Here is a 26,706-nt window from a genome sequence, read left to right as displayed (position 1 = left end):
AAATTCAAACTCATTATTCAAACAAGACGTTTTGACCACTTATGTAAGTCAATACTTTATAGTATTTTTCCTAACCATTCAATATTAAATAGTAATTTCCATCAATAAATTACTATTTAATATCCGATGAAGTCCTGACATTTGAAGCGGCATTAGTACATCATTATGTAGATATACGTGCATTAACATAAGCCGGTAGTATGGTTTCTATACTTGCCAGGGCTTCCGTGCTACCCGATACCATTTTTTACCCCAACCGAACTAATGCGACACGATATGTCTACATGCTTGAATTACGTCATAATTCGTCATTAATCAGGGTTCTATGTTGCTTTTATTTAAATTTACCGAGATGTACTATACTGTAGATGTACCGCGCTTTATAGTTGTCGGCACCTCAGTCTCGTCTATATCAGTAAAAGCTTGATTTGTAAGCTGTTTCCGGTAGAACGGTTACGTGAAATTACAGAGTACGCAGGCATTAGTTGCAATTCCTTTCTAATCCTTAAGAATGGCAATTAAAATAAATTTAATTGCCATTCCTGGACTATAGACAACACTGACTACAGTCTATAAACAGAACTCGAAAGGGAAAATATATTCACACTAGCTGTACCCGCGACTTCGTCCGCGTAAAATAGTGACCTTGAGCAAAAAATAAAAAATATATATTAATAATCTAACCCAATAAAAAAGTTTCATCGTTCTAGCTTCAAAAATGAAATTTCCATACATAATTCCATACAATTCAATCAACAGCCAAAAACTAAGTTTCAAACTACTATCTTTAAAATGAAGATACTTCCATACATACCATACATACATTACATCTCCCCTTTCAACCCCTTATAACCCTTTTTCTTGTTTTTTTTAATGCTACTTATATTAGTGTCATCATGTACCAATGATAAGATGTCGCTATACTGTAACCATTTATGGCTGAGGCCTGTGGCGGTAGGTTCTGATATTTTCTCAACAGCCTAAAAAATGTGTTTCAAGTTTCTAGCTTTAAAAAATGACAATACATGCATACAACATTTTAACTCCCCTTTTGACCCTTACAACCCATTTTCGTTAATTATATTTAATCAATACGCAAAAAAATAAGATTGAAGCTTAAACTTTTAAAAAATTCCTCTTTCAGTCTCTTATAACCCTTTTTGGCATTAAAAAGTAACCTATGTCCTATCTCAAGATCTAGACTTTAAATTTCATTTAAATCAGTTCAGAAGTTTTGGCTTTTAAGACAGACAGACAGAGTCACTTTCACTTTCATAATATTAGTAAGGTATTTATTAAATAAACTGACCCAAAAAAGCGTAAGAAAAAAGCTTCATCGTTCTAGCTTCAAATATGACGAATTTCCATAACAACTTTTATCTGCTATATATTGAATGGTGACAATGTGATATTTACAAATTTAAATGTCATATTTATTTATATTTAATAAACAGTTTAAACATTTCTTTAAATTCTTTTGAAAATTGGTGGTCCAGTTGGCCAATAACATAATAAAATTTTGTTAAATCAAAATAATAGATGTGATATTCTAAATTGCAAACTATCCCTCTACTTGCGCGAACCATATCTCTGACTATACTGGCCAGAATGGAGAAACGCGTATTCCGAACCTGAATAGCTCGGATGGAACGGTAGATGTTGTTTCTTCCAAGGAAATGTTGTTCATATGTATTGACAACATTTTTAATATTATATGTTGTTATATTCTTCAAAAATATTAATAATATGTTCTTACGCTCTTGTCCAAGAGCAGGGTCATCAGTTATAGTCTATACCAGGATTATATTTATGTATTTATAAAATAAAATTGCAGAGCAAACGTTTATTCATTTAAATTCATAAGGAGACAACGGATTGACAATAATCAGTTGCGCGCGCAACGCGCTGCTTATACAAATGACATATATGTTTATTTATGACATATGAGCGTTAATAAGTCGCATATCTAGTACAATACTGGTGTAATTCAGAAATTAAAAATTTTTGAAAATAGACTTAATGACACAATTATAAAGTAGACTTTCCAAAATATCTAATTTTTTAGTTAAGCCATTATTATAATAAGTGTGTATTCAACCGCATAAAGATAACCTTGCATTACCATTTTCAACCCCTTACAACCCTTTTTTCGCATTAAAAAGTAGCCTATGTCCTTCCTCGGCGTCTAGACTATATGGGTAACAAATTTCATTTAAATCAGTTCAGTAGTTTTGGCGTGAAAGCGAGACAGACAGACAGACAGACAGACAGACAGACAGAGTTACTTTCGCATTTATAATATTAGTAAGGATAAACAACTTGACTTTGAACCAGGACAAAAATACTCTACATGAACAAATTATTTTTGATTATGAACATATAACCGTGACAGGCGTAACATGATAGCATATATAAGCAATTGTTGCCACTAACCATCAGGTGGACTGTCAGCCTGCTTGCTTTCCGGTTACGTAAACGAAATATTTTTATGGCATTGGAATAACCTATGGCATTTGGATCAACATAGCTATAATTTATTGTAGAAGGAAATCGCTTTAGAAAATTCAGATAAACCTAATTCTATTGTCTATATACAGATGTATACAGTGCAATTAGTGATAAAGGATAAGGACTACAGGATATATACAGTGTAATTTTTATGCCTTATACCTACTAATATTTATTGTTCACAGACGAAAAAGTAGTGGTGTCACATTGGTTTCAAATACGTATAATTAGTTTCTAAATTACAATTAGAATATCTTAAGTAAAGATTTAGGTATGTTCAATTTTTATATATAAAAATTACTTGTCACGTTGTTTGTCCGAGATACCTATACGCCTAAACTACTGAACCAATTGCAAATTTGATTTACACATTGTATATAATTTGATCCAACTTGAAAGATAGGATAGCTTACATCTCAATTTATAGTCGCATTATTATTTTATTCAATTACCATAGCCATAGGAACACGTGGCCGGGTCTGCTAGTAAGTTATTTAAAATAAACTTATTAATTTTATGTTCCACACTATTCCAATTATTTATAAATAGTAGTTTTTTTAGTTCAGTAGCAGTATTAAAAATTATCAAATACTATAAACTATTTCATTTTATTGTTCTATTTTACATTAATCATTACATGTTTACAGTTTATTTTGTTAGTTTATTTTTTAATTTTGACAATTAATTATACCTATTGGTAAATGTATCATTTTATTTTTAAGTATGTATCTACTTCTTAGTTATTTCCTTGTAGTAGTTTTTATATTAAAAAAAAAGACAACTAAAATATCTCTCTTCAAAAAGCCTGTGAAATAACTCTATATATATGCTTTCTCTTCTTCATTTCTCGTAGTTCTCATCTATTGATATTGAACAATTGTTGTTTATGACTTTATTTTAGTCTTTATTAGTAATTATTTATTGTCATGTTTATCTTAAGGTTAATTTTTTAATTTTTTGGTACGTTGTCGATGTAATTCATTTTGTATGGCTTCTTATCTTTTTTTTATCAGTACGATAGAGTTATTCTCTGAATAAAATAAAACAAATAATATGAAATTCACAACTATGAACAGCTATTTAAATTTAGAATGATATTTTTTTATTTACATTATATAAATAAATGTTAGTATACATAGAGAATAGCTTTCTCGCGTCACAGCCCAAAGAAATCATCCTTGGAAGAGTTAAGAAAGGCTGCAAGACGTAAATGAAGTCCAAAGCAGCTGCTGGCCACTGCACAAGATTAGTATGAGCTTACTCTTGTGCGTGTGACAGCGGCTATTGCGGGCATTTCATAGTCGGCGAGTATGAAGACCACTCTACCGATATATTCAAGCCATAATGAAGACGCATGCCAGTTTGAATATGGACAGTTTTAATATGCCAGCATTTTTTATATGTTTTATTGATAATTAACGTCTCTTTACTGAAATTATATACTAAATATCGTCAACTTTTTTGTTTTAAGTAAGTAGTTTGTTTGTTTTATAATATAATTAGTGACCACCTCAGCTTCGCACTGGTGTTGCATGCATTATGTATATATACGAAATAATACAAAAACCGTTGCGCCGGTTTTACAGATAAATGAAGTAGGCAATAGGCGAAAACTGCGGCATTGTGACAATAGACTTTTATACTATATATAGATAAGTAGTTATATATTTATAGATAAGATAAACTTACTGAAATTGTGCATAGAAGATTAGAGATGGAGACGCTTTTCAGATCGGACATCAGGACTAATGTCACAGAGTTTTACCAATCAATATTACTCCCATCACTCTGATATTCCTAGCTGATTTTTTAATGAAGTGTAAGCTATTTAAGGCAAGATAATTATGAAATTACTTTCCTTAAACAGCATTTAATATAGTTATATAAGTATTTATAATGTATCACATTGTGTACATATAGTTTTATGATAGTATGCTTAAGTGTTTTCTATTGGTTTTTTTTACTGTTTATTTAATTCATGTCTAAAGTACAATAAGAGCCCTCTCACTCACCGAGAATTCTCACACCATCACTGCTCCGATACTGCACTTGACTTTTTTGCACCATGCTACACTGTGCAGAATAGGTAGGTATATAAGAATAGATCCCAATTTTAATAGTTTCATTGACTATGTACTTACTTAGAGGATAAGCAGGTGATAGAAAATTGTGGCCAATTACCTGTTTTAAATTATTTGTTATATTTTTAACAAATCCGACTTCAAATCTGACAAAAGTAAACTGACAAATTAATAGGTACCTTAAGACCTATGGGTTTGCCAACACATAAATAGATTTTTTTATTAAAATTAAGTTATAATACTACTTAATTTAATGAAAAGTCTTATTCTCTTATTAAAATCAATTCCCAATAAATCGGCAAAAATATCGTAATTTCGAATCACACTCAAAAAAATAGTCGAATTAAGAAACACAGATTCTTAATTCGAAAAATTTTGAAGTCGGTAAAAATTAGTGATTCTTGAGATTTACAAGCAAAGTTTTGCACCTACTCGTGCCTATTTTATAATGTTGATATTTATTCAAACTATATTTATTTGCATTACCATTGTGTTCAGTTAATAAAGTGTCTGATTTTCATGCATTAATATTATTTTCTATTCTTTTATTATACACCCCAATAGGTATTACAATTGATTTAATGTAGCTAGGTACTCCCGTAGGAAAAGATGGACACTGTCCATCTTCTTCAGAAATTTTAAATTAATGATATTTTCATTAGCAATGAAAACACCATAAATTTAAAATTTATTTCTTTTTATTTAAATTGGCTTAGTACACAGTAATAATTCAGAGATATATTGAGTGAATGTAAGAAAAGACGAGAACATAAAAAATAAATATTAGAAATATTAGGCCTATTCCACTATCAAAATATGAAACTAACTTAACACTAGACATATAAGGTAAGCAACACACAGCTCTAGGTAACTTTTATAAGGAAACAGTAAAAGGTTTACCTCGATATTTACAAAAGAAGAAAGTTTCTCAAAATTGAGTGCCATCTGTTATATACTGATATTAATATTCACCGACTGTAAAGTAGCACCATCTAGCGGTAAATAGCAGTACATATTTTTAGGGTATTTATTATTTCTCAGGTAAGCAGAAACTTTATATCGCAAATATTGCCTTATACACATTATTAATCTATTACAATATATGTATACAGTAAAACTAAACAAACACAATAGATCAAAAACAATTAGTAATTACATTATTTATGCTTTTTTTAATTATCTATTTCGCTCTTCCAAAATATTTCTTAACCAGTGGACAGTAGTACTGGTCAACCACAAGCCCTAAATCAGTACATTCATACGAAGATACATATGAAAGCATTGATTTAGGAAATTCGAAATTAATGATTCTTTCCTTTCAGCTTCAAAACAGAACAGAAGATCAAGATATGGCACAGAACGAAGCCCAAAACAACTATTGGTCACTGCACAGGACTAGTAAGCGTGATATACTCTTGTGCGTGTTCCAATAGTTATTGTGGGTGCTTCATAATCAACAAGCCATCAGCGGGCGACGGCAGCACTCTATCAGCTGCTGCTTCAAATATTTCGTATTGGATTTTCATAATTATTTTTTCAAATGTATATATGCAATCTCTTTATATAATAGACTGTTGTACTGTACTCGCCTATATGAATGACCAAGTCTACTTTGATATAAATAATAGTAGACGAATTATAGTAATAGCTATAACACAATAACAAACACAAGAGAACATAAGCCTGTCAGTCAAGAAACATAGTCAGTTGCCTGAGCAAGAGCAGATATTTTTATATTAGGTACAACAATTAGTTAGTACAATAAAATTGTATAGATAAAGACTAAACTTCAATCAGTTATTTCAAATTTAGACTTTTTCATGTAATTGAAATGGCAAACAATCTGATGGCTTACCTGTACATAACCATTGCCTATATACATACATGAACAGGATTATGACGTTATCATGTTATACGAGAAAATATTATTTGCTTTTTATACTGTAATTACAATGTCTTCCTTCTGCCTTCAATGAATTATAACCCTTCTATCAAACCAAATCAAATCGAAATATCTTTATTCATGTAGGTCTTACAGACTCTTATAATATGTCACATCTACCATCAGTTCGGAGTGCTTTCGAGCTAAGAACTGACAAGAAACTCTAGATCTTATTTTCAAATTATTTGTACATGTTTACAAAAATAGAGATTCATTTTTCTATTGAAATACAGCTTAATAAAGCTATATTCATAAGTACTTATTAATTACAAAGGTCGTAATGTACCTATTTGCAATTCCGCTGGTTTTCCGCAGTAATCATTTACACCTGCTTGTGAGCCGCAAGATCGTTTGTCCCCTATGCTATAAAAAAAGTGGGGTCCATTACCTCATCATAATGAAACAGATACATATAGATATTTAGATTTAAACAAACAGCATACAATCAGATTAATACCTCATATTGAATTTAAAAATCGTGACAGATAAATTATAAAGTTGATTAATAATTGTAGTAGGGGAATTGATTTTTGTATCCGTACAAGAATTTGCTTCTAAATCTACTATATTTTCAATAACATATATTCTTAGAGATAAATATAGATTTTTTTATTATTTATCATACATACTAAGGAATAAATAAAAACAACGACCATTTTTTAATCTGTATAATTATAAATTCATAGTACATATATCCAATATTAAATTGGATTATAAGTATTAACTTACAGATATATTTCATCAGTCTTAAGTATCTATATATCGAGATACAAATGCAACAAAAGCACGTAAAAACAAAGATATAGCAATCAATTTCAGTATCATGAATAACAAAAATAATCAACTCATCATAGCTTCTTTATAAGAATCACAACAATATTATCCATTTCAATGGTTTTTTATTTATATATACATAAGTCTATAATTGAAAATTATTATACTCTGCACATACTACGCCTGAATACATAATTTATTATTATTATTTCGATGGCTTTATACCAGTTTAATAGATACCAAATTATAAGTAAAACGTTAACACAAAGTTATGACAATTTAAATGGCAGCCTTCGTTCCCGCTACTTTCACATGACGCCACATTTCAATCCCTATTAAACTTTTCCTTTCAGTTCTTACCTTCAGAACAATTATAACGAAATGTTTTTAAAAAAAAACATGAAATGATATAAAAAATTGAGCAATTAATCACTACGTTAAGAAATGGCGACGTTGTGATACTTAGTATGAGATTCTATTTATAATAAATAACGTAAATACTTTGTTATAATTTTGATCGCAGACTTTTCGGGTACTACATCATTTTTACCTCCCCGAAATATTTCTCTTCCATTTGTTTTATCTCATTCTTTTATGTCCAGATAATTAGATCCATATATTAACAAAATAGAATAATAAAATTTTTTGTTCATCGTTGTAGGCAGAATGGCTTAAAACTTAAAACCAAATAAGAATTCTATAGCGGTAATAAAATTATAAAACATTATCTGCCAGCAAAAACAAATTAAACACAACAAAAAGAACAAAGCATTATTATATCTGATTCACATATGTATTATACTTGTATTTTATTCCTTATACTATTTTATTTTCTGAAAACCATTTCATGCAGCTAAAGTGCTATTGCATTTAACAACTGTACTATATCGGCATAAAATTATTTGTGAATGAACGGTATTTTTTTTAATTTAATGATTATTGTTTACTCTAGATTATTAATATATATGATTGTCTGAGTTAAAAGCACAAAATTATTGTACCATCACAATCGTTTAAGTAATGTACTTTTAATTTATAATGTTTACAGTATTTTTAGTAATTATGTATCCATAGACTAAATATTATTGTTATCGATAATAGACATTCAGTTTTTAAATATGTACTATTTATGTATTAGACATTAAAGATTGTAATTGTATTGTAATACTTAAATGTAATGTACGGATATATTATAATATGAATTTTGTATGTTACAGGGACTACATCGAAACCGATTCCAGCGTATATAACACCAGTAATCTGTAGAGATAATGCATTAAATACGAAGAAGATAGAAATGATATTCAGTGAAGTGTTAGGTTTAAAGTCGCATATACACATTTATAATTTTGTATAGCCAAAACAAGAAGCGGGCATAGGCATCTAATGCAGAAAAATAGACGCATGCTCTACTCTGTGTTAACGTCAACGCACCACGACAAACTGACGTAAAAAGCTTATACATTGCTTTTTAGTCGTAATATCGTTTGCGTATAATCTTGACGACAAAAAATTGTCATAGTGTGACAAAGTTAAACACCTAGCTAGAACTTTAAATATTAAATTTGAGCTAATTGTCTAAATAGTCTTTAATCTTGGCCATATAATTTTCTCCGAATAACATGAGACACATGGTAGCGTGAAGGCATGCTTTAGCTGGCAGGAACTTGTCATCGAACGTCAAAGCGTATCGGTACATCCAGACTGCTTGCTCGTACTCCTCCTGCATTAATACCACATAACGATATATGAACACATCCACACTTTTAAACTATTTTTACAATTTTTCACTTTAACTGTCTTTATTACATATATTTTACTTTCACGCAGAAAAGAATCTGTATATAAAAGTAGACAAAAAAAACGAAAAGACCAGCGCTCGCCGGGAGCTCACGCATTCCCACGTTCTTCAATCTTCAAGGGCTTTAGCGTCTTTTTATAAAAACATAATTATCATTGCAAAATGGATAGCAGAGGAAATCCTGCATAAGCAGATTCCATCAACTGACATTTAATAAGAACTCACCAGGTAGGTATGCGAAACAGCTACCAGAAATGCTTCTATTTTACTCTTCGGCTGCATGTAGAATATGAGGTAAGAGATTTCCTTAGCATCTTTTTGTTTTGATTGCCTGTGAAATAAAAAAATATATTATATTAGTGTGCATATAATTTAAGGAGTGCTGTCTTTCTTTTCTCTGTTTTGTTTTTTAGAATAGATTAGTGTTATTCTAAAGTGAGTCATGGCTCCCCAGGCGCGAATATATTCCCAGGGGATGGCATGTAAACATATTATTATTATGTTACGTCTTTCAAATCAATGTTATTGATTGCAGTTTTTATAAAGACTTCTAAATCCATCTGAACTACTAAATTTAAAATCTGACACGTATTCTAAAACACTGGATAATACATTCAATATAGGGATAGTTATATAATAAGTATATATTAATCTACAATTAAGACGTGTCTTTCGCGCTCGACATGTAGTGAAGGAGCGCGAGCGTGAGCGCGGCGGCCAGGCAGCGCGCCGCGCACGATGGCCGTGTAGTAGTACGTACGTACATGTGCAGGAGCGCGACGAGCGGGCGCAGCGTGTGCGAGAGGCGGTGCGCGGGCGCGAGCGTGAGCGCGGCGGCCAGGCAGCGCGCCGCGCACGATGGCCGTGTAGTAGTACGTACATACATGTGCAGGAGCGCGACGAGCGGGCGCAGCGTGTGCGAGAGGCGGTGCGCGGGCGCGAGCGTGAGCGCGGCGGCCAGGCAGCGCGCCGCGCACGATGGCCGTGTAGTAGTACGTACGTACATGTGCAGGAGCGCGACGAGCGGGCGCAGCGTGTGCGAGAGGCGGTGCGCGGGCGCGAGCGTGAGCGCGGCGGCCAGGCAGCGCGCCGCGCACGATGGCCGTGTAGTAGTACGTACGTACGTACATGTGCAGGAGCGCGACGAGCGGGCGCAGCGTGTGCGAGAGGCGGTGCGCGGGCGCGAGCGTGAGCGCGGCGGCCAGGCAGCGCGCCGCGCACGATGGCCGTGTAGTAGTACGTACGTACGTACATGTGCAGGAGCGCGACGAGCGGGCGCAGCGTGTGCGAGAGGCGGTGCGCGGGCGCGAGCGTGAGCGCGGCGGCCAGGCAGCGCGCCGTGCAGGCCCCCCGGCCCGCCGCGCCGCACCACCACGCCGCGGCGACCGCTCCCGCCCACGACCGCGGCTTCTAAATTCAGAGGAACATCGCTTATGGTATAGCCACTCCTTATTGACTAACGATGTACAATGTAGAGTATTATTATATTAATCCTTCATAAAGAGGTCAATTAAGCAGCTTGCTCGTAAGCTGTGTTTCCGTTTTAGGATCAGAAAAGGCAGTGAAATTACAGGATACGAGTGGTATCACGAAGGTCCACTGAATGACCGATTATTAAAATCTTCAAGGTCATCCGTTATTTCTATTAGCTGAAAGAGGATACATAATGATGGATAATTTTAGCTATATAGATTATAATCTATAGCTGATCAGAGATTTATTTTATTACACAACAATTAACTACTATTATATTTCAAATATATTATTACATATTATATTTCATTCGACTCAAATCAAATGTCAAAATCCGTTTAGTCGAACATAAGTTGTAGAGTAACGAACATCTAAACATCTCTACAAATTACCACACATTCTATAATACACTTACAAGTAATATCTGTTGTTTGTTGCACTTACAGAGTCAACGTATCTAGCAATCTTTGAGCCGAGCGTGACAAAATCGTGAAAATTGAACATCTCAGCGAACTGGTGCATGAGTGTGAGCAGCGGCTCCCAGCCATCTGTGTCCACGCGGCTCAAGCGGTCCAAGTAAAAATCTTCAGACGGCTCAAACAGACGGCATTCTGGAATCTTCTTACTTGATGGGTTCATAGTCGTAATCTCCGCTGGAAATCTGAAATAAAATTATGTTTTTATTGACATATAGAATAATATACATATAAGTAGAATGGCTGTCATCCCTAATGTAGTCTCTTATTTACACATTATTTTTCGATATAGTCTATCTCCGTCTACGTGAGTGTATAGTATATCTTCACGTATAATTTCATTTAATGATAAAACAGACATTTATCACCCATAACCTAGCGATGAAATGCTGATCCAATTTATATGACACCACATGGCATGCAGCTTTAAAATAAAATTATAACCATCAGAATCTGTTTACGTAGTAAAAAGTACCGATTAACATTTTGACTTGTTTTGAAGTTGATTGAAAAATTAAAGGAAAAAACAAATGAAATTTCGAGAATAATTGCGCTCCTTTATAATTTATCGTAACACTGTTCTATATGCTAGGACCTTACAGCTACCCGTTTAATATTCCGTTGACGATGAAGATCTTATTATACACGTCCATTGCATATAATCGTAAACGTAAACCATAAAATCGTGTAATAGTATTATCACACTATTCCATTTATTATATATGTTCATACAGTATACTAGCTGTTTCTATTATTCTATTATTAGCTGCTATTCATCCGCGTAACATGACGATACTTCCATATAACCTTTAATCTCCCCTTTCAACCCTATTTTCGCATTAAAAAGTATATAGGCTACTTTTTAATTACTTCTAGACTATCTGTGTACCAAATTTCATTTAAATCGGTTCAGTGGTTTCGTCGTGAAAGCGAGACAGACAGACAGAGTTACTTTCACATTTATAATATTAGTAAGGATATCAGTTTAATCATTTGACATAAGAGCGCAAAAAACAAAACCAAAAAATATAATAATCATTGATTTGGGTTATATTACCCTAACAAAGTCTCCCATTAATAGTTTTTCTAATATATATTCTATGTACAGACTGCGAACAGTAAGATTTTGATTATAATGCATAGATTACAAAAGCATGTACAGCACTCACTTCAAATTGGCATCAGTAAATAACTGCTTGAAACAAAAAATATGCAACCAATATCCGAGCTGTAATTGCTGATGTGTGCAGTCCTCTTCTTTCATTGCTAAATCGTCTGGTTGTATATCTGTTAAATATAATAAGAACTCATTAAATACATATATTTAATAATGACGGCCTCGGTGGTTTAGTGGTTAAACATACCGTCTTATTCATGAATCAAACTGTCATAGTCATGAATATAAATGTGTGTATCGTGGCAGGAATCGAACCAGCAACCATAGAAAGTAAGGCAGTGTGCTAACTTGCGAGACCATATAATAGAGGTTATAGAAAAAAATGGATGGAAATAGGTTAATAGGAGGAAAAGAGATTGTTAGTAATATATATTAATAACCACATTGCTAGCAATATAACATGTAAGGTTGACACGGGGTTCCTCCTGGGATACCATCATGATAATTTCCTGGTGAATTTGTATTTGTTTGTTGTAACCGACCTGGCCTCAGACTCATACTATCATTCTCCACTGGTGCCCTGCCAACGTATACAGTTAGCACAAGCTGACGCACCATTTCATTATCATTCATTAAAAATATATCTATAGGTTAATAATATATTATTTGTAGACTCACCATTACAACCTCTGGGACCGCATCCCTGTAAAGCGGTGCCCACAACTTGCATCATTGTCTCATAATTTACCTCATGCGCCCGTTTCATAGTTCGCTGAGGGGGCATGTTGTCTATGAAATCGTCGAATATGCTATCGTCCATTTTATCAGATGGCCGTTTTACGTTGTCATCTTTTAGTTCAAGCATTCGAAGGAGTGTGCTGCTTTCTGTCGACAGGGATTGAACGCCGCCATAGTACGATTAAATAATCGTAATAAGTAAAGGACATCATCCCATTGGAGTTACCCCCGATTTCAGGGGCAAAAGGAATCCCCGAAGCCCTAACCATTTCGTTGTTACATTATGAATATACCTTATGAAGACGAGTTTCACTGCCGTTTGATCACTCACGGTACATTATTAAAGCGACAACACTATAATTATCTTAAACTGATGTTTCTTATTAATGACGGCAGCTACACAATACTATTAATATTATTATGCCAATTTGGGGCAATCAATAAATTAGATCACATTAATTACATTATTTTTACAAGCCTTACCTCCTTCCTACTCATAGATGGTCACATTTGTGAGATTTCCCCTCTCTAGCATAAAGTCACATACTTTACAATTTTACATATAGTAATGGTTATCATAACATAGAGTTGCCAACCGTCCTATTTTCCCAGGACATGTCCTAGTTTTTGAAGTGTCCTGGGAAGTCCTGAATTTGGCATCGTCCTGGGTTTTTAAAATATGCGCGCCTCTTAATTACTGTCAACAGTACAATTTTATCAAATGCTTTTTATTAAAAACCTGATTATTTTAATTACTGGAATTTTACTACATATTAATATAACTATTGCAATACTACTACAGCGTTGTGTTTTTAAACTGAATAGTCCTGGTTTATTGAATTTTCAATCCTGAGTTTTTAAATATTTTTGCTTGCAACATTGCTTACGACAGGGTCGTAACAGCAGTTACGAAATAATTATATTTCTATATAAAATGTATATTTTGAAATGTGACCCCACGAAGTTTATTATTCCTCTCACCATATCACACTTCGTCGACTCTTTAATGTATAACTTTTGTATGACCCGTTATGCATTGAAATGATTTATGGAAATTAAGCAAGCTTACTCTTATAATGTTAATTACACTTTTGTTATAGGAAATATATGGAATCTGATGCAGTATTACACATATTTTACTACAGTAATAATTAAGCCTCATCATTACGCTTTTAACAATATTTCAGTTCCCAACTGCAATGTTATTTTATAACATTCAAATCAGCGTTAAATCAATATTATGTCTAACTCTAATTTCACATATATTATAGTCAATCCATTAATAATAATGGTATTAATATTAACATTACAAATATAACATAGAAAAAAATATAAAAAATAAAAAAAATATTTGGTATGCTTATACAAAAAAACATAAAAAGTAAGAACACTACAGAACACATAACAAGCTAAATTAATAGAAGGATGTTTACATAAAAATAACGGGTGAAACCAGGTCGGGTCGCTAGTTTGTCAATAAAATCATGCTACCTCTCTCTTGACTATTGATACACTGTACATTTGTCATGTGGCAATTAATGCCGCCTTTCTCACACACCATACTCATGCCTGGCTCCACTTGCGTACAAGAATCACCGTCTTTTTGTTCTGGAAAGAAAAAATAAATATTCTTACCACCAGACTAACTACGTCAATAAAAATAAAATATTTTTTGTATGGACTTGTACAACATGTTTTTCAGTTCGGCATATTTACATGCAATTGTAGATTCATTTTGAAAATTTTATCCGCATATGAACGTCTGCCTTAATTAAAATAAAACATTTTTTTGTGTAATGTGTAAAAGCTTGATGGTTTTGATTGGTTTTGTCTTAAGAACCATTACATATATTCATTTTACAAAAAAACGTTGCCAACTCAAAAAAAAAACGGAGTGTTAATTGTATAATGTTCACTACTATACTTAATTCATAACCATATGTGAAACTCGTGGAAATCGCCTTTATTTGTATACAAATCCACCTTTGAATGTTATATAATGATTTAGGAAACAAAGAGAACGAAATAAATGAAGAAGATAAAAAAATATGAGCATAAAAATAGGGAAAAAAATTTCCAAGATATATTGCACATGTATTAGAAGAATTATTCAAAGAAACAATTTATTAAATGTACTATAAACAAATTATTAACAATTTACACACTTTTATACAAATAAATATAATAATAATAAACAATAATTGTAATAGCGCGACAAAGGTTACTCAAAATTATTCAAAAATGCATTGCTAATTTTACAATTCCAGGTCTTGTTTAATGTAAAATATACAAAATTTCTGTTTCAAATAAAAAATAAAAATAAATAACTATTAGCATAATGTTAATAATAAATTGCTTTGGAGCTAAATATAGAACTCAACCAAGTGATTTTTTGAAGACTGTTACAATATTGACCATACATACCTAATTCCTGTACTGAATGGATTTCTTTAAGTATGCATGCCCATCCATTGAGCAGATTGCGAGCGAGTCCGTCCATGAAACTTGGCTCCAGGCGTATTACTTGTTTTAAGTGGAACATGTGCGTATTCCTATGTTTCTTGAGCATATTCAGCTCTGCTAGTAAAAAATTGGTCGCAGGCTGTAGAAAAGTTAGATAAAATATATAATAGCATCCTTTCTATATTTTTTTGTTTGCTACAAACAATAGAAGGGGAAAAAATAAACTTAAATGAATTTTTTGCAAAAACTGTAAAAATATGATGCAATCGACATTGCATGGGTCAGCTTTAAAATAAATCCATCAAAAAAATAACATCATGGGCATCACGTGACAACGTCGATTGTTCGATTCGTCGATATTTCGATTGTTGTGATATTACAATTACATAAAAGTAATATCACAACAACCGAAAAATAATAAATGCTACGCGAACATGAAGTAATAGTATGTAATAGATGTAGTAGATATCATTTCATATTATGTAGTTTAGTTTATTTTTGTTTAAAAAAATAAAAGTGCATTATTCACCCTCGAGGACATAGCTGAAAATCAATGTTTTGCTTCTTGAGTGATTCCACACTGAGCTATGTGCCAGTTCTGTATGCTGTGGCACACACATGCAGGTTTACCCTTACTGGGTTGTTATACATGTTATGTAATGTTATAATTAAGGTTATATGTGTGTACTAAGATACAAATAAAAAATATTATCTAACTATTTCTTCACTAACACGTTATTACGAAAAATATAATAAAATAGATTAGGTATAGTTTTACCTCATATAAGTTAATTTTGAACGCCGCTTCGGCCGCATTCAGAGCATCATCAAAATACCCCATCTCTATATATAAAGAAGCCAATGGCACTAGCACTATGTCCTTATATTTCTGTTCTACTATTTTATTCGCTGTCAGGAGGCAGTTGAGAGCGTTCGCATTATTGCCTCGCACCCGCCAGTATAATGAAGCCAGAGTATATGTAACCCATTTTGGTGCTAATTCCTAAGAAAATAGAGATGGTAACGCTATTATTTCATAAAAATTCGATCTACCTCTGTCTATTTATTCCAGCCACCATGCAGGTTCCAAGTTGTGTTTTAGTTGAAGAATGGGACACAAGGCAGTGAAAGTACAAGATACCAGGCGTGACATTTTAGTCCTTCGAAAATAGCAACGTGACGTCCGCAGAACTATTCATGTATATAGGATAGGGGAAGATTATCACTTACCAAAAGGTAAGGTTTTCAATTACCAATTTCATAATAAAACCATGTGTGTGTACATGATTTGTTACTTAATACTCCAATTCTCTACATATATTTTGTCTATGTATAGAGATTGATTAAAAAAAAGTTTAATACTCCATACTGACATTGTTAATGACAGCTATAATCAGGACAATTATAGTACTTTAGTTTTTTATTGCATTTTAAGAGGCCATTTATTTCATTATATTTTAAGTTAGTAATAATCATTTAATCGTTTAATCGGTTCAGTGCTTGGATGCAATTTGGCACCTACACAGACAGTATTAAATATTATATTTATTAACATTTTTTCATAGAGTAATTATTGTTAAGTGAACGTATGCAAATTAATTCAACGATAAAAAGTTTTATATGTAAAAAAAAATATATTATGTTACCATATCCATGGCAGCGTATATACGTTGACCGATTTCGGCGTCTTGCATGCGTTTCACAATTTCTACATCGCCGTCACCCACGTATTCAAGGAGCTTCTGCCTTAGATATTTTGCGTTTCGCACTTCGGTGACCATCTGTTGCCTTAAATTAAAAATAACATCTTATATATAAAATTCTCGTGTCACAATGTTAGTTATTATAACCCCTCGAAACGGCTCTACGGATTTTTATGAAATTTATATGCACATTCAGTAGGTCTGAGAATCTATTTTTCACGTGAGATTAAAATACAATAACCCACATATATATGATAGTAATTAATATAATAAACAAATGTATTTTACAGTATTAAAACATGTACAGTACACACAAAAGTTACACTGTTTAAACTATACTAAGACCAATCTCAAAATCCCAATGGGTAAAGAACATAAAAACATAGAACTATAGCTAATAATACGAATTTGTATGTATGTAATACAAATTCATATAATTAGTTATAGTTGACACAAAATTATTTTCATTCTTTCTTTATATAAACTTAATATATACAGTAATCGATATTCGCAAAATAGATTTATACTTTTGTGAATGTGATCTTATTTCAGTAATATAGTACAAATGTTTATGTAAAAAAAAATTAACATACACAATACATACTTTTGCGATTTCTTCCCAATAAACGCTGCAGAGTCCTTGTCCTGGGGGCAAATAGGAGGGTGCCACGGGACATCGTGCTCCACGTTCGCCGGCACCCCTATTTTATCAGTTAACAACTCTGTCATGCTGTAAATATTACAATTATTTACGATCACTATATAATGCAAATTGAAAAACTGTAGAAATGTAAAAATCACAAAAAAAAATATATCAAGATTCCGATTATCTCATTAGAGTCTAAAACGAAACAATACCAAAATCGCAGTGATTTTTGAGCTTCGACGATTTACCGTAAACACGATATAGCTACACCTAAACATATTTTATACCACACCTTTATATATACCTAACTATTTTAATTTATTTAAAAAAAAATCATTATTAATTACTAAACATTCGACTATACGACGACTTGAGGTTTACTCTGAGCATTCTATTAAATATCAAAAAATGTTGCATGAGCGTATACGCATCATTAAAATGTATAATACATACACTTGTATACATAGAACAATCATATGCATCATGGACTATCACAAGGAGTACATAAATACAGTCACTAAATTTATGATTATTACTTATTAGCGTGCAATCTCTTTGCGTATTATTTACCTTAAACCCTTGTTTTCGAATGGTAAAAATACCGGAAAAATAGCATCTAATTTATCAGGAATATTTGCAGCAGTATTTTTGCATACTTTATTTGATGGCCAGTCTGGTTCCCTATCGAAGTCTTCTATATTCCTATCAATTTTCAATGTAGGTGGGTACCTGGAATTAAAAAAAGTGAAATGATGCTACTAAACAAAATCAGACATCTGACGACAACCTGTTACCCGCGACTTTGTCTGCACAAACATTCATCCCTTATTTCACACACATTAAATTACATTAAAAAATAATGCTCTCTTCCAGAGCATTATTTTTTAATAATAGATAGCTTATGTTCATCATCATGATACAAAGCATTTTCATATCAAATTTCTGTAAAAATATTTTAGCCGTTTATTCGAAAGAAACAGACAGACGGATAGACACAGAGACGTACAGACATTATCCGTATTTATAATATTAGCATGGATTATAAAGTTAAGACGATTGTGACGTCGATCACTTTATGAAAATAGCACAATAATTCTCTTACTCATTATTCAACCACAATTAAATTCTGTTTGATTGTAATCACAAAAGTAACAAATTAATAAAAATAAATAAATCTCAATAATCACTGCATTTAATATTATCTAAAAACCGATAGTTTATTTACTCACAATAAGGGACCTCGTTTAAATTCTAAATTTTTGGAACGACTACCTGAAGATTTTTGTTCAATGGACCTCTCTCTGAAGACTGCATCTGTAAATATATTTAGTAAGTAAAAAAAAATAACAATTTTAAGTGGATTTTTAAATCTTTAGAATGACCAACAAGCTGATAGTCTTCCTGATGCTAAGTGATAGGCGTCGTCTATATACATGAACAGCAGTACAGACAGCACGTTACGTTATCATATGATATAAATACGTAATAATTCATTCAAGAGGACTCAGATGCTATGCCTCTGAGCCTATAATATCGCCCTTCAACCGAAACCCAGCTAACAAAACAAACTGCTTAATGCATGCATGCTTAATGCAATAACTCTAGAATTATGTGTTTACTCCATAGTTAGATATCCGCAATTTTGCAATGATAATTATTATAAAGAGGCGTAAAAGGACGTACGATTGTGCAGGAATACACAAGCTAGTGAGGCGCGTGATCTTTGTCTACATGAGCATGCCTGCTTTCCTCAGTGTAAAGCCACTATTTAACACAGCTTACGATGCAAGCTGTTTGGCGGAATATATTTTTTTAAGTATAATATTATTGGCACAATTAAAATTATACCTTTTGCATTATTTTCTCCATTAGAAAACACAAGTACAGAGCCAATTCCTTTCTTTATATTAACTTCTGATAATTTTGATCGTTTCTGTTTTAAGGTTGGTTCCAGTTTGGCACGATTCTCGACATGTTTTAACCACCGTTTCAAACTATGTGCCCATTCTATAGCTAATGTACCCTTTTCCTCTGGTGCTTTGTAGTCAGTACCATCGAGGAAATACTTCATTATATAATTTTTATCACCCTGTTTCTTCAACTGCTTAATATTAAGGCCAGTTAACTCTGATATTTTCTCACAGTTCTTTTCAACGTTACTATAATCTGAAATACAATAATAAAATAATAATGTAATAAAAATAGTTATTATTTGAAAATTGAACGAAAGATGTTATAACATTGAAAAGTTAGTGCAATATCAGACTTCACTTTCTGGGAAAATTCCTAGTTGAAGTCTTGTCTTCAAAAGATTAACCAAACAATTTACTTGTAATTGCAACTCGCGCATATTCTCTGTCATATAATAATTTAGAATAGTTTAAATCCTTATAAAATAAGCTATGGAAGAGTGGAGCCTGCTTGCGCAAGCATTTTGTTTGCTTAAAAGGAGGCTCCATCAACTATAATAAAGTAATTGTTATGTTATCGAAATAAATAATTTTAAATTGTCAATTTTCCAAAAATAAAAATATGAAAAACTCAAATGCATATGTCATAGTCATAAGTCATAATAATTTAGGTTATTTTACTTACCGAACTCTTCATCATGTATCCTTGTCCTCAAAAAAGCAACGTGAGACTTTAGCCAATGTAATTCTCGGCCGTAAAATTCTTTCAACTCTACTCGAAGTGCTGCCATTGTCCTGAAATTATATTTATATCATCATCATTGTCACAACATATCTATCATCTATGTATACCTACTAAATAAAACCACAAGTGTTAGAATTAATGAAAAACTCTTTATTGTTCCTCTCACAGAAATAAAATAACAATTACATAAATTAATATGTACATTAATTTATGTAATTGTTATTTTCTTTTCTTTGTAATTATGATGTTTTTTACATTTGGTATATAGCAAATGTAAAAAAACATCATAATTACAATATAGAGGTAACAATGGGCTGCATTATCGCTAAATAGAGGTTTTAATAGTGTTTGATACAATATGTAGCCTTTTTTCCGATATTATATTATATTTTATATCAAAAAGAGGAAAAAAAAGTTCAATAGTCAAAATGGATTAATTGTAGGTAATATTCTTATGATTAAAAGTTTTACTATTATAAATCCATATTTATATTAATAAATATTTATAATACTAAAACTATTATTGAAATTTAAAAAAAACATAGATTTATAAACAATACTATTTTATATACCGGATGACTATGTTAATTCTGTGAAAAAAATTTGGCATATGGCGGGTACCTGAAGGTGTTATTTTATTTATTTGGCGGAGGGCTATTATATAATATTAAAAGTTTTTATTTAAAATACTTAGAATTAATTATTGATAAACACATATTTTTAGAATATTGACAATTAACCACAAAAACAGATTTTCCTTTTCATAAATCCATATTTATATTAATAAATATTTATAATACTATATAACTATTAAAAGACATTTAAAAAATGACATAGATTTATAAACAATTACTATTTTATATACGTGATGACTATGTTAATTCACCTGCATGAAAAAAATTCCACATTTGTTATAAATTATTAACCGGGTACATGAAGGTGTTATTTTATTTATTTGGAGGAGGGTTCTATTATATAATATTTAATCCAATTTTTTATTTAAAAAAGAACCAAACTATATTGTTGTTATTATTGATAAACATATATTTTTATAATATTCAAAAGAACAATTAAAAACAAAAACATTGATATTAAATCCTTTGTCATTGAGTTCGCCGAATGCTCTCATACAAACGGATGCTGGGAGCTTTGTGTAGGTACGGCCGATACCTACATAAGTACAAATCGTTGTATATAGGACATAAATGCTAAAAGACATAGTTAAACCTAAGGCGATGACACAAATGCTAAAAGACAAAGTTAAACCTACCGATCTACACTGAAATTGACGTGATGACTTTGGATACCGCAGTCTAGCAACTTTTATACACCTGCATTACAGCAACCTACTAATTCCACATTTTGTTATTTAAATTATTAACCGGGTCTTAACACCCGTTAATAATTTAAATAATGTATATTAAACACGAAAGTTTAAAAGTTCTTTTGTTAAACGCAAAATGTGGATAGTTAATCCACATTTTGCGTTTAACAAAAGAACCAAACTATATTGTTGTCTATTCATTCGGTTCAATTTTGCTATTTACGTGTATAATGCTTCAAAAGAACAGTAAAAAATTAGGTTGGATTGGAATCGACATTGATATTAAATCCTTGAGTAGACCTGAAGTTCGCCGAATGCTCTCATGTTAAACGGATGCTGGGAGCGTTTGTGTAGCGGTCGTTTTGTGACTATGTCCCTATACTGTAACGTATCATAACTATATAGTATTTTCAATGAAAATCGAAATCAATTAATCGTGATTGTAATTGAAGTTATACCATGTGCGCTGTAGCATGGTGCGGGTGACAGTTTCATTTCACTCTTAAAAGTTGCCGCGATTTACAAATTATCACTTAGTATTTTTGCTGTACCTATATTAAATCATTAATAACTGTATTAACTTAAATGTAGCAATTGTTAAGTGTAAAATTAGTAACTGTCACCCGCACCATGCTAAAGCGCACACAGTGTAAATTATGTTTAGTGCTGCTACTTCATATAGCATTTTTTCTAACACATCTAATACCGTTGGCCGTAGCCAGCTTTACAGCTTCACTGGGCCAAAAAGGGGGCGAGTGCTGGGTGCATTGAGAATCCACGGAAGAATTTATGTAGTGGCTGAAGGCAAACTCCTGTGTGACGAATACAATTTCAATCTGAGGTCACCATCAGAGATACGAATCTTGGCTCAAAACGTCGTGATTTTGATTCCCTGATCCCCGTCTAATTTTCTAATCATCAACATTATCATTATTGCATAGTATAAAACAAAGTCGGTGTAGATGTCTATTCCCTATGTATGCTTAAATCTTTAAAACTACGCAACGGATTTTGAAGCGGTTTTTAAATTTTAAAGGTAGTGATTCAAAAGGACGGTTTATACATATATATATATAATACAGGTACACCCGTACGAGGCCGGGTCGAGTATCTAGTATTGAATAAAGTCGTCCGGTATACATACACACATTTTTGTGAAACTTACTCTTTGACTTTTTTCAATGTCTCCACCAGTTTGGCATGACACAGAGCACCATATTTATGCGTTCGAGCCAAATGAAATGCTGGATTCAGCTTAAGGCATAAGTCCAAATGTTTTAATGAACTTTTAAAATCTCCGATGACAGCATAAGCATTGGCGAGAACGAAATGATTGAAGGGGCACAATGGATCATGCTCAACAGCCGCACTAAGGATTGTCACAGCATCTTCTGTTTTTCTACTAAGGTGGAGTATCGAACCAAGACTGAGTAGAGCTATGTCTTTATAAATCCTGAAATGAAGTTACAAATAAGTTAAGGAAGTAATATTCCTCATTTCCTAAAATTCATATTATTATTATATATTTCAAATACAAATATATCTCTGTTTGTCACATTTTACCAATTAATCAGCTGACTGTACTTTAATTAAATTTTCATGAAGACTAATATGCACGCCAAATATCATTAAGCCCCATTCTGCCATTTAATTGTGCCTGTTTAGTTTCACTTGTTGCCTACAATTTAAGATAAACAGGCAAAACCTCACAATAATGGACTATTGTTCCTTAAACAAATACTTGCACACAATAAGTACTACAGACAGTACTGTTTGTCGAGGCTGCTTCAAAGCTGAAAAAAACGGTCATTCACATTTAGAGTGCGTTCGGTGGCCACACAACGCACACAAATCCTCAGAATGATAAGAGTGCTCCGTGAAGCCTGTGAAGATACCAGGATGCTCCAACGCTTCTAAGGAGTTTGGCTGGCTACTTTAGTAGTCTCCGCTCTTCAATACAATGGCTAATTGCAAAGAATATTCTTCAATTCACATTTACAAAAGACAAGCACCACACTGATGGACACACACTTCCGCATTTATAATATTACATGGCTAAATAAAAAAATTGCCTATTTCATTGTTAATATTAATTTTTATTTCATATAATCAGCAAATAAAAAGTATGATACATATGTGTGCTTATTATACCTTGGTGCATAATGTACAGCTCGACGACTGCACTCTAAAGCTTTTGGAGCCTTTCCCTTTATTCTCCAATACAATGAAGCCACATTGTAATGTAGCCAGGAAGAACTATTTTTACGAAGTGTAGTTGCTGCCCAGTCTCCTAACTGTTCATCAGTCATAACAGTTTCTATTTGTTCAGGTAATAACAATGCAACATTAGAAGACAAATTTTCTCTGTGTATCATACCCTAAAATCAGGTAATAATAATATAACTTCAAAACTATTAACCATAATAAGTTAGCAACATTGTCAACTGACGACAAAGTTGAAAGCAATACTTCATATGGCAATACTACTGCAAGAGGTGGTCTTGCATTTGCATGGTACTACAACCACTGGATATAAATTGACACTCAAGTTTCTTTGGTGTCCAAATTTGAACTCCCTACCTTTCTGTCTAAGTCAGGATTGTAAATTATAGTGTAATATTATAGCCAAGACATACAAATAATTTTCATTATGTGACATCAATAATCATAACACTACTAAAAGCATGTGCCTATAAACAATTAAAAATCTAGTATGCTCAATCCATGAGTGTTTATTATTATTATATTAATAACTAGCTGTTCCCATGACTCCGTCCATGTGAAAATTAACTTTATTTTTCTAAAATAAAAGTAGCCTAAGTTACTCCTTATTACATGAGCTACCTGCCAAAAAAAAAGCCCTATCAAATCGGTCCAGCCTTACCTTCAGAGCTTACCCGGATCAAACAGACAAAAATTGTAAAAAATGTTATTTTTGTGTATGTACTGTATTTATATTCATATGCATGTTACAAACAAACGGTTATTTCAATATAACAATCAGACGTTCCAATTTTATTTATATGAATAGCTGTGCAAATGCATATGGGGACCCTAGGGTGTTTCAGGCATCCATAGGTTAAAGTTCAGTTAATGCAGTTTGTTATTATATGTGATGTGTCATATATTTATATAAAACATAAGTTATTAATAAATTGTGTCAGTGAGCGCAAATATGAAAATTACTGAGAAGTAAAATAGTGTTAGTATTGCGCAGGTCAAATAAATAGAAAACAATTAGTAAAATCAACATAATAACAATATTTACCTCTAAATGCTCAAATGCAAACATACTAAAAGTCAATGAAGATATTTTCTTACAATCTGGTACATCTATGTTTTTATTGTTTGCAGGATAGTAATGTGAAAGTTCTTTCTCAACAATGTATTTGGTTTGACTATCTTCCAAAACAGTTCCATACCAATCTATAGAATCTAGTGGTTCAGCTTTGATACAATTTGGATCTATGGACAGTAGTGTATCTACATCAATACCTGTCTCTACTTCCTTCCATAATTTATTAATTAGTTTCTGTCGCAAAAAAAGTTCCTGGTACAAATTTATTATATTGTCCCAGCGTGTGTCTTGATTCAGAAACGCTAATAAATCATGCGGATTTACCATCTCAAATGGTGAGTCAACCTTAAAATAAATTTCAATCTAAATAACAACGTTTATAATTACAGAAGCAAAAATATACAAAAGCTCTATTATCGTCTTTGTTTTAAAAAAAATTAATTAATTAATGATGTAATGAAATCTCAATTCATATTATATTTAATACATAGTTATTAGCAACAGTATCATTCATTGAACAGGAAACTGTTATCTTACCCTGGGTTGAATCAAACCACTTTCAGTAACCATCCAGTGCGTTGTCCCGTGAATTTCAATACTACACCAACAGAATACCCATAGAATCCTTATGAACTTCATCTTTACACTATTACACGCCTAACAAGCACTGAAAAAACATATGCTTCATTTAAAAAAATACATTATAATGGTTTAAAATACTACAATGCACAAATTTCTGCTTCACATTTTTTATACACTAACAAGAAATTTACAAACAATACAAAAAACTGTGACAGATGCGTCAATGTCAGGCTGTCAGATGTCAAATTTGTCAGTCTCTGTGATCTGTAAAAAACTAAAATTAAATTAATCCAGTTTTCACTGTGCATAATGAGCGAAATATAAGCAATGATAAAATTTATTTTAATATTCTGTAACGCTTGCTAAATTTTGTAACTATTATATATTTTGGATAAGATATGTAACACTGCATATTATTTTATGTAGATTGTGAAGGATTAGGTATAAGAATGGCGAAACAAAACTATATATAGAAAATTATTTATTAGTTCTGTAACATAGATAAAAAATATAATACACTGATAGAAAATCATTCCGAAAGATATTGAAACTAAGTAATGTACTAATGTATGTAAATACTTCATTTACGTCGTACGTCTTGATTTTATTTCACCACGAGTTCACAAACACACACACAAACAAATTATATATATAGACGTATTTATATATAGTTAATTATAGTATCTTCTTAAAATTATTCTCGGGTATTATTATTTTTATATTTATTTGCTAATATGAGTTCAAAAATATGTGAAGGTAAACTATTTGATTTATAATTTTGGAACTTTTAAGAATATACATACTCATTGGCTTATTTGAATCAGAACTTCACAAATATCTAGAATTTTTCTATTAAATTTCTCGAGCTGTAAATCTATATGGCTAGTTCATATCCGGCTCAAAGGATCATGTGACATCTCAGGACCGATTACCTTCTTGATAGTTATTAGGTTAGCTGAAAACTTGGATGGGGATTTAAAATAAATTTCAACAAGTTTCATAATTTTTGTAACTTCCTCAGGTTTCCATAAATTTTATTGATTATATTTATCGTTACAATGGAATACCGTTCCATACATCTATACGTATTGCGTTACTATCTGCATATAAATCGTCAATAGGTAT

General features: G+C 32.1%; 1 protein-coding gene across 1 annotated transcript; it reads right to left on the bottom strand.

The window, feature by feature from the left end:
• Positions 1 to 7,778: 7,778 nt before the first annotated feature.
• Positions 7,779 to 25,644, bottom strand: LOC131846114 (tetratricopeptide repeat protein 17). The gene is made up of 19 exons (XM_059195340.1): positions 25,537 to 25,644; positions 24,970 to 25,344; positions 23,853 to 24,079; positions 22,867 to 23,154; positions 20,318 to 20,427; positions 19,571 to 19,888; positions 18,952 to 19,036; positions 18,293 to 18,451; positions 17,681 to 17,806; positions 17,020 to 17,161; positions 16,152 to 16,376; positions 15,335 to 15,512; positions 14,402 to 14,518; positions 12,851 to 13,057; positions 12,225 to 12,342; positions 11,024 to 11,240; positions 10,359 to 10,516; positions 9,332 to 9,437; positions 7,779 to 9,028 (listed from the first exon to the last, which is right to left on the bottom strand). The coding sequence occupies exons 1-19, from the start codon at positions 25,636 to 25,638 to the stop codon at positions 8,876 to 8,878; spliced, it is 3,411 nt and encodes a 1,136-aa protein (XP_059051323.1). The 5' UTR covers positions 25,639 to 25,644; the 3' UTR covers positions 7,779 to 8,875.
• Positions 25,645 to 26,706: the final 1,062 nt, after the last annotated feature.

The sequence above is a fragment of the Achroia grisella genome, unplaced genomic scaffold, assembly GCF_030625045.1.
Source record: "Achroia grisella isolate CSIRO2021 unplaced genomic scaffold, CSIRO_AGI_Agris_v1 utg501, whole genome shotgun sequence".
NCBI classification, from domain to species: domain Eukaryota; kingdom Metazoa; phylum Arthropoda; class Insecta; order Lepidoptera; family Pyralidae; genus Achroia; species Achroia grisella.
The sequence above is the reverse complement of the archived record's forward strand: the minus strand, read 5'-3'. Positions and strand labels throughout refer to the sequence as shown.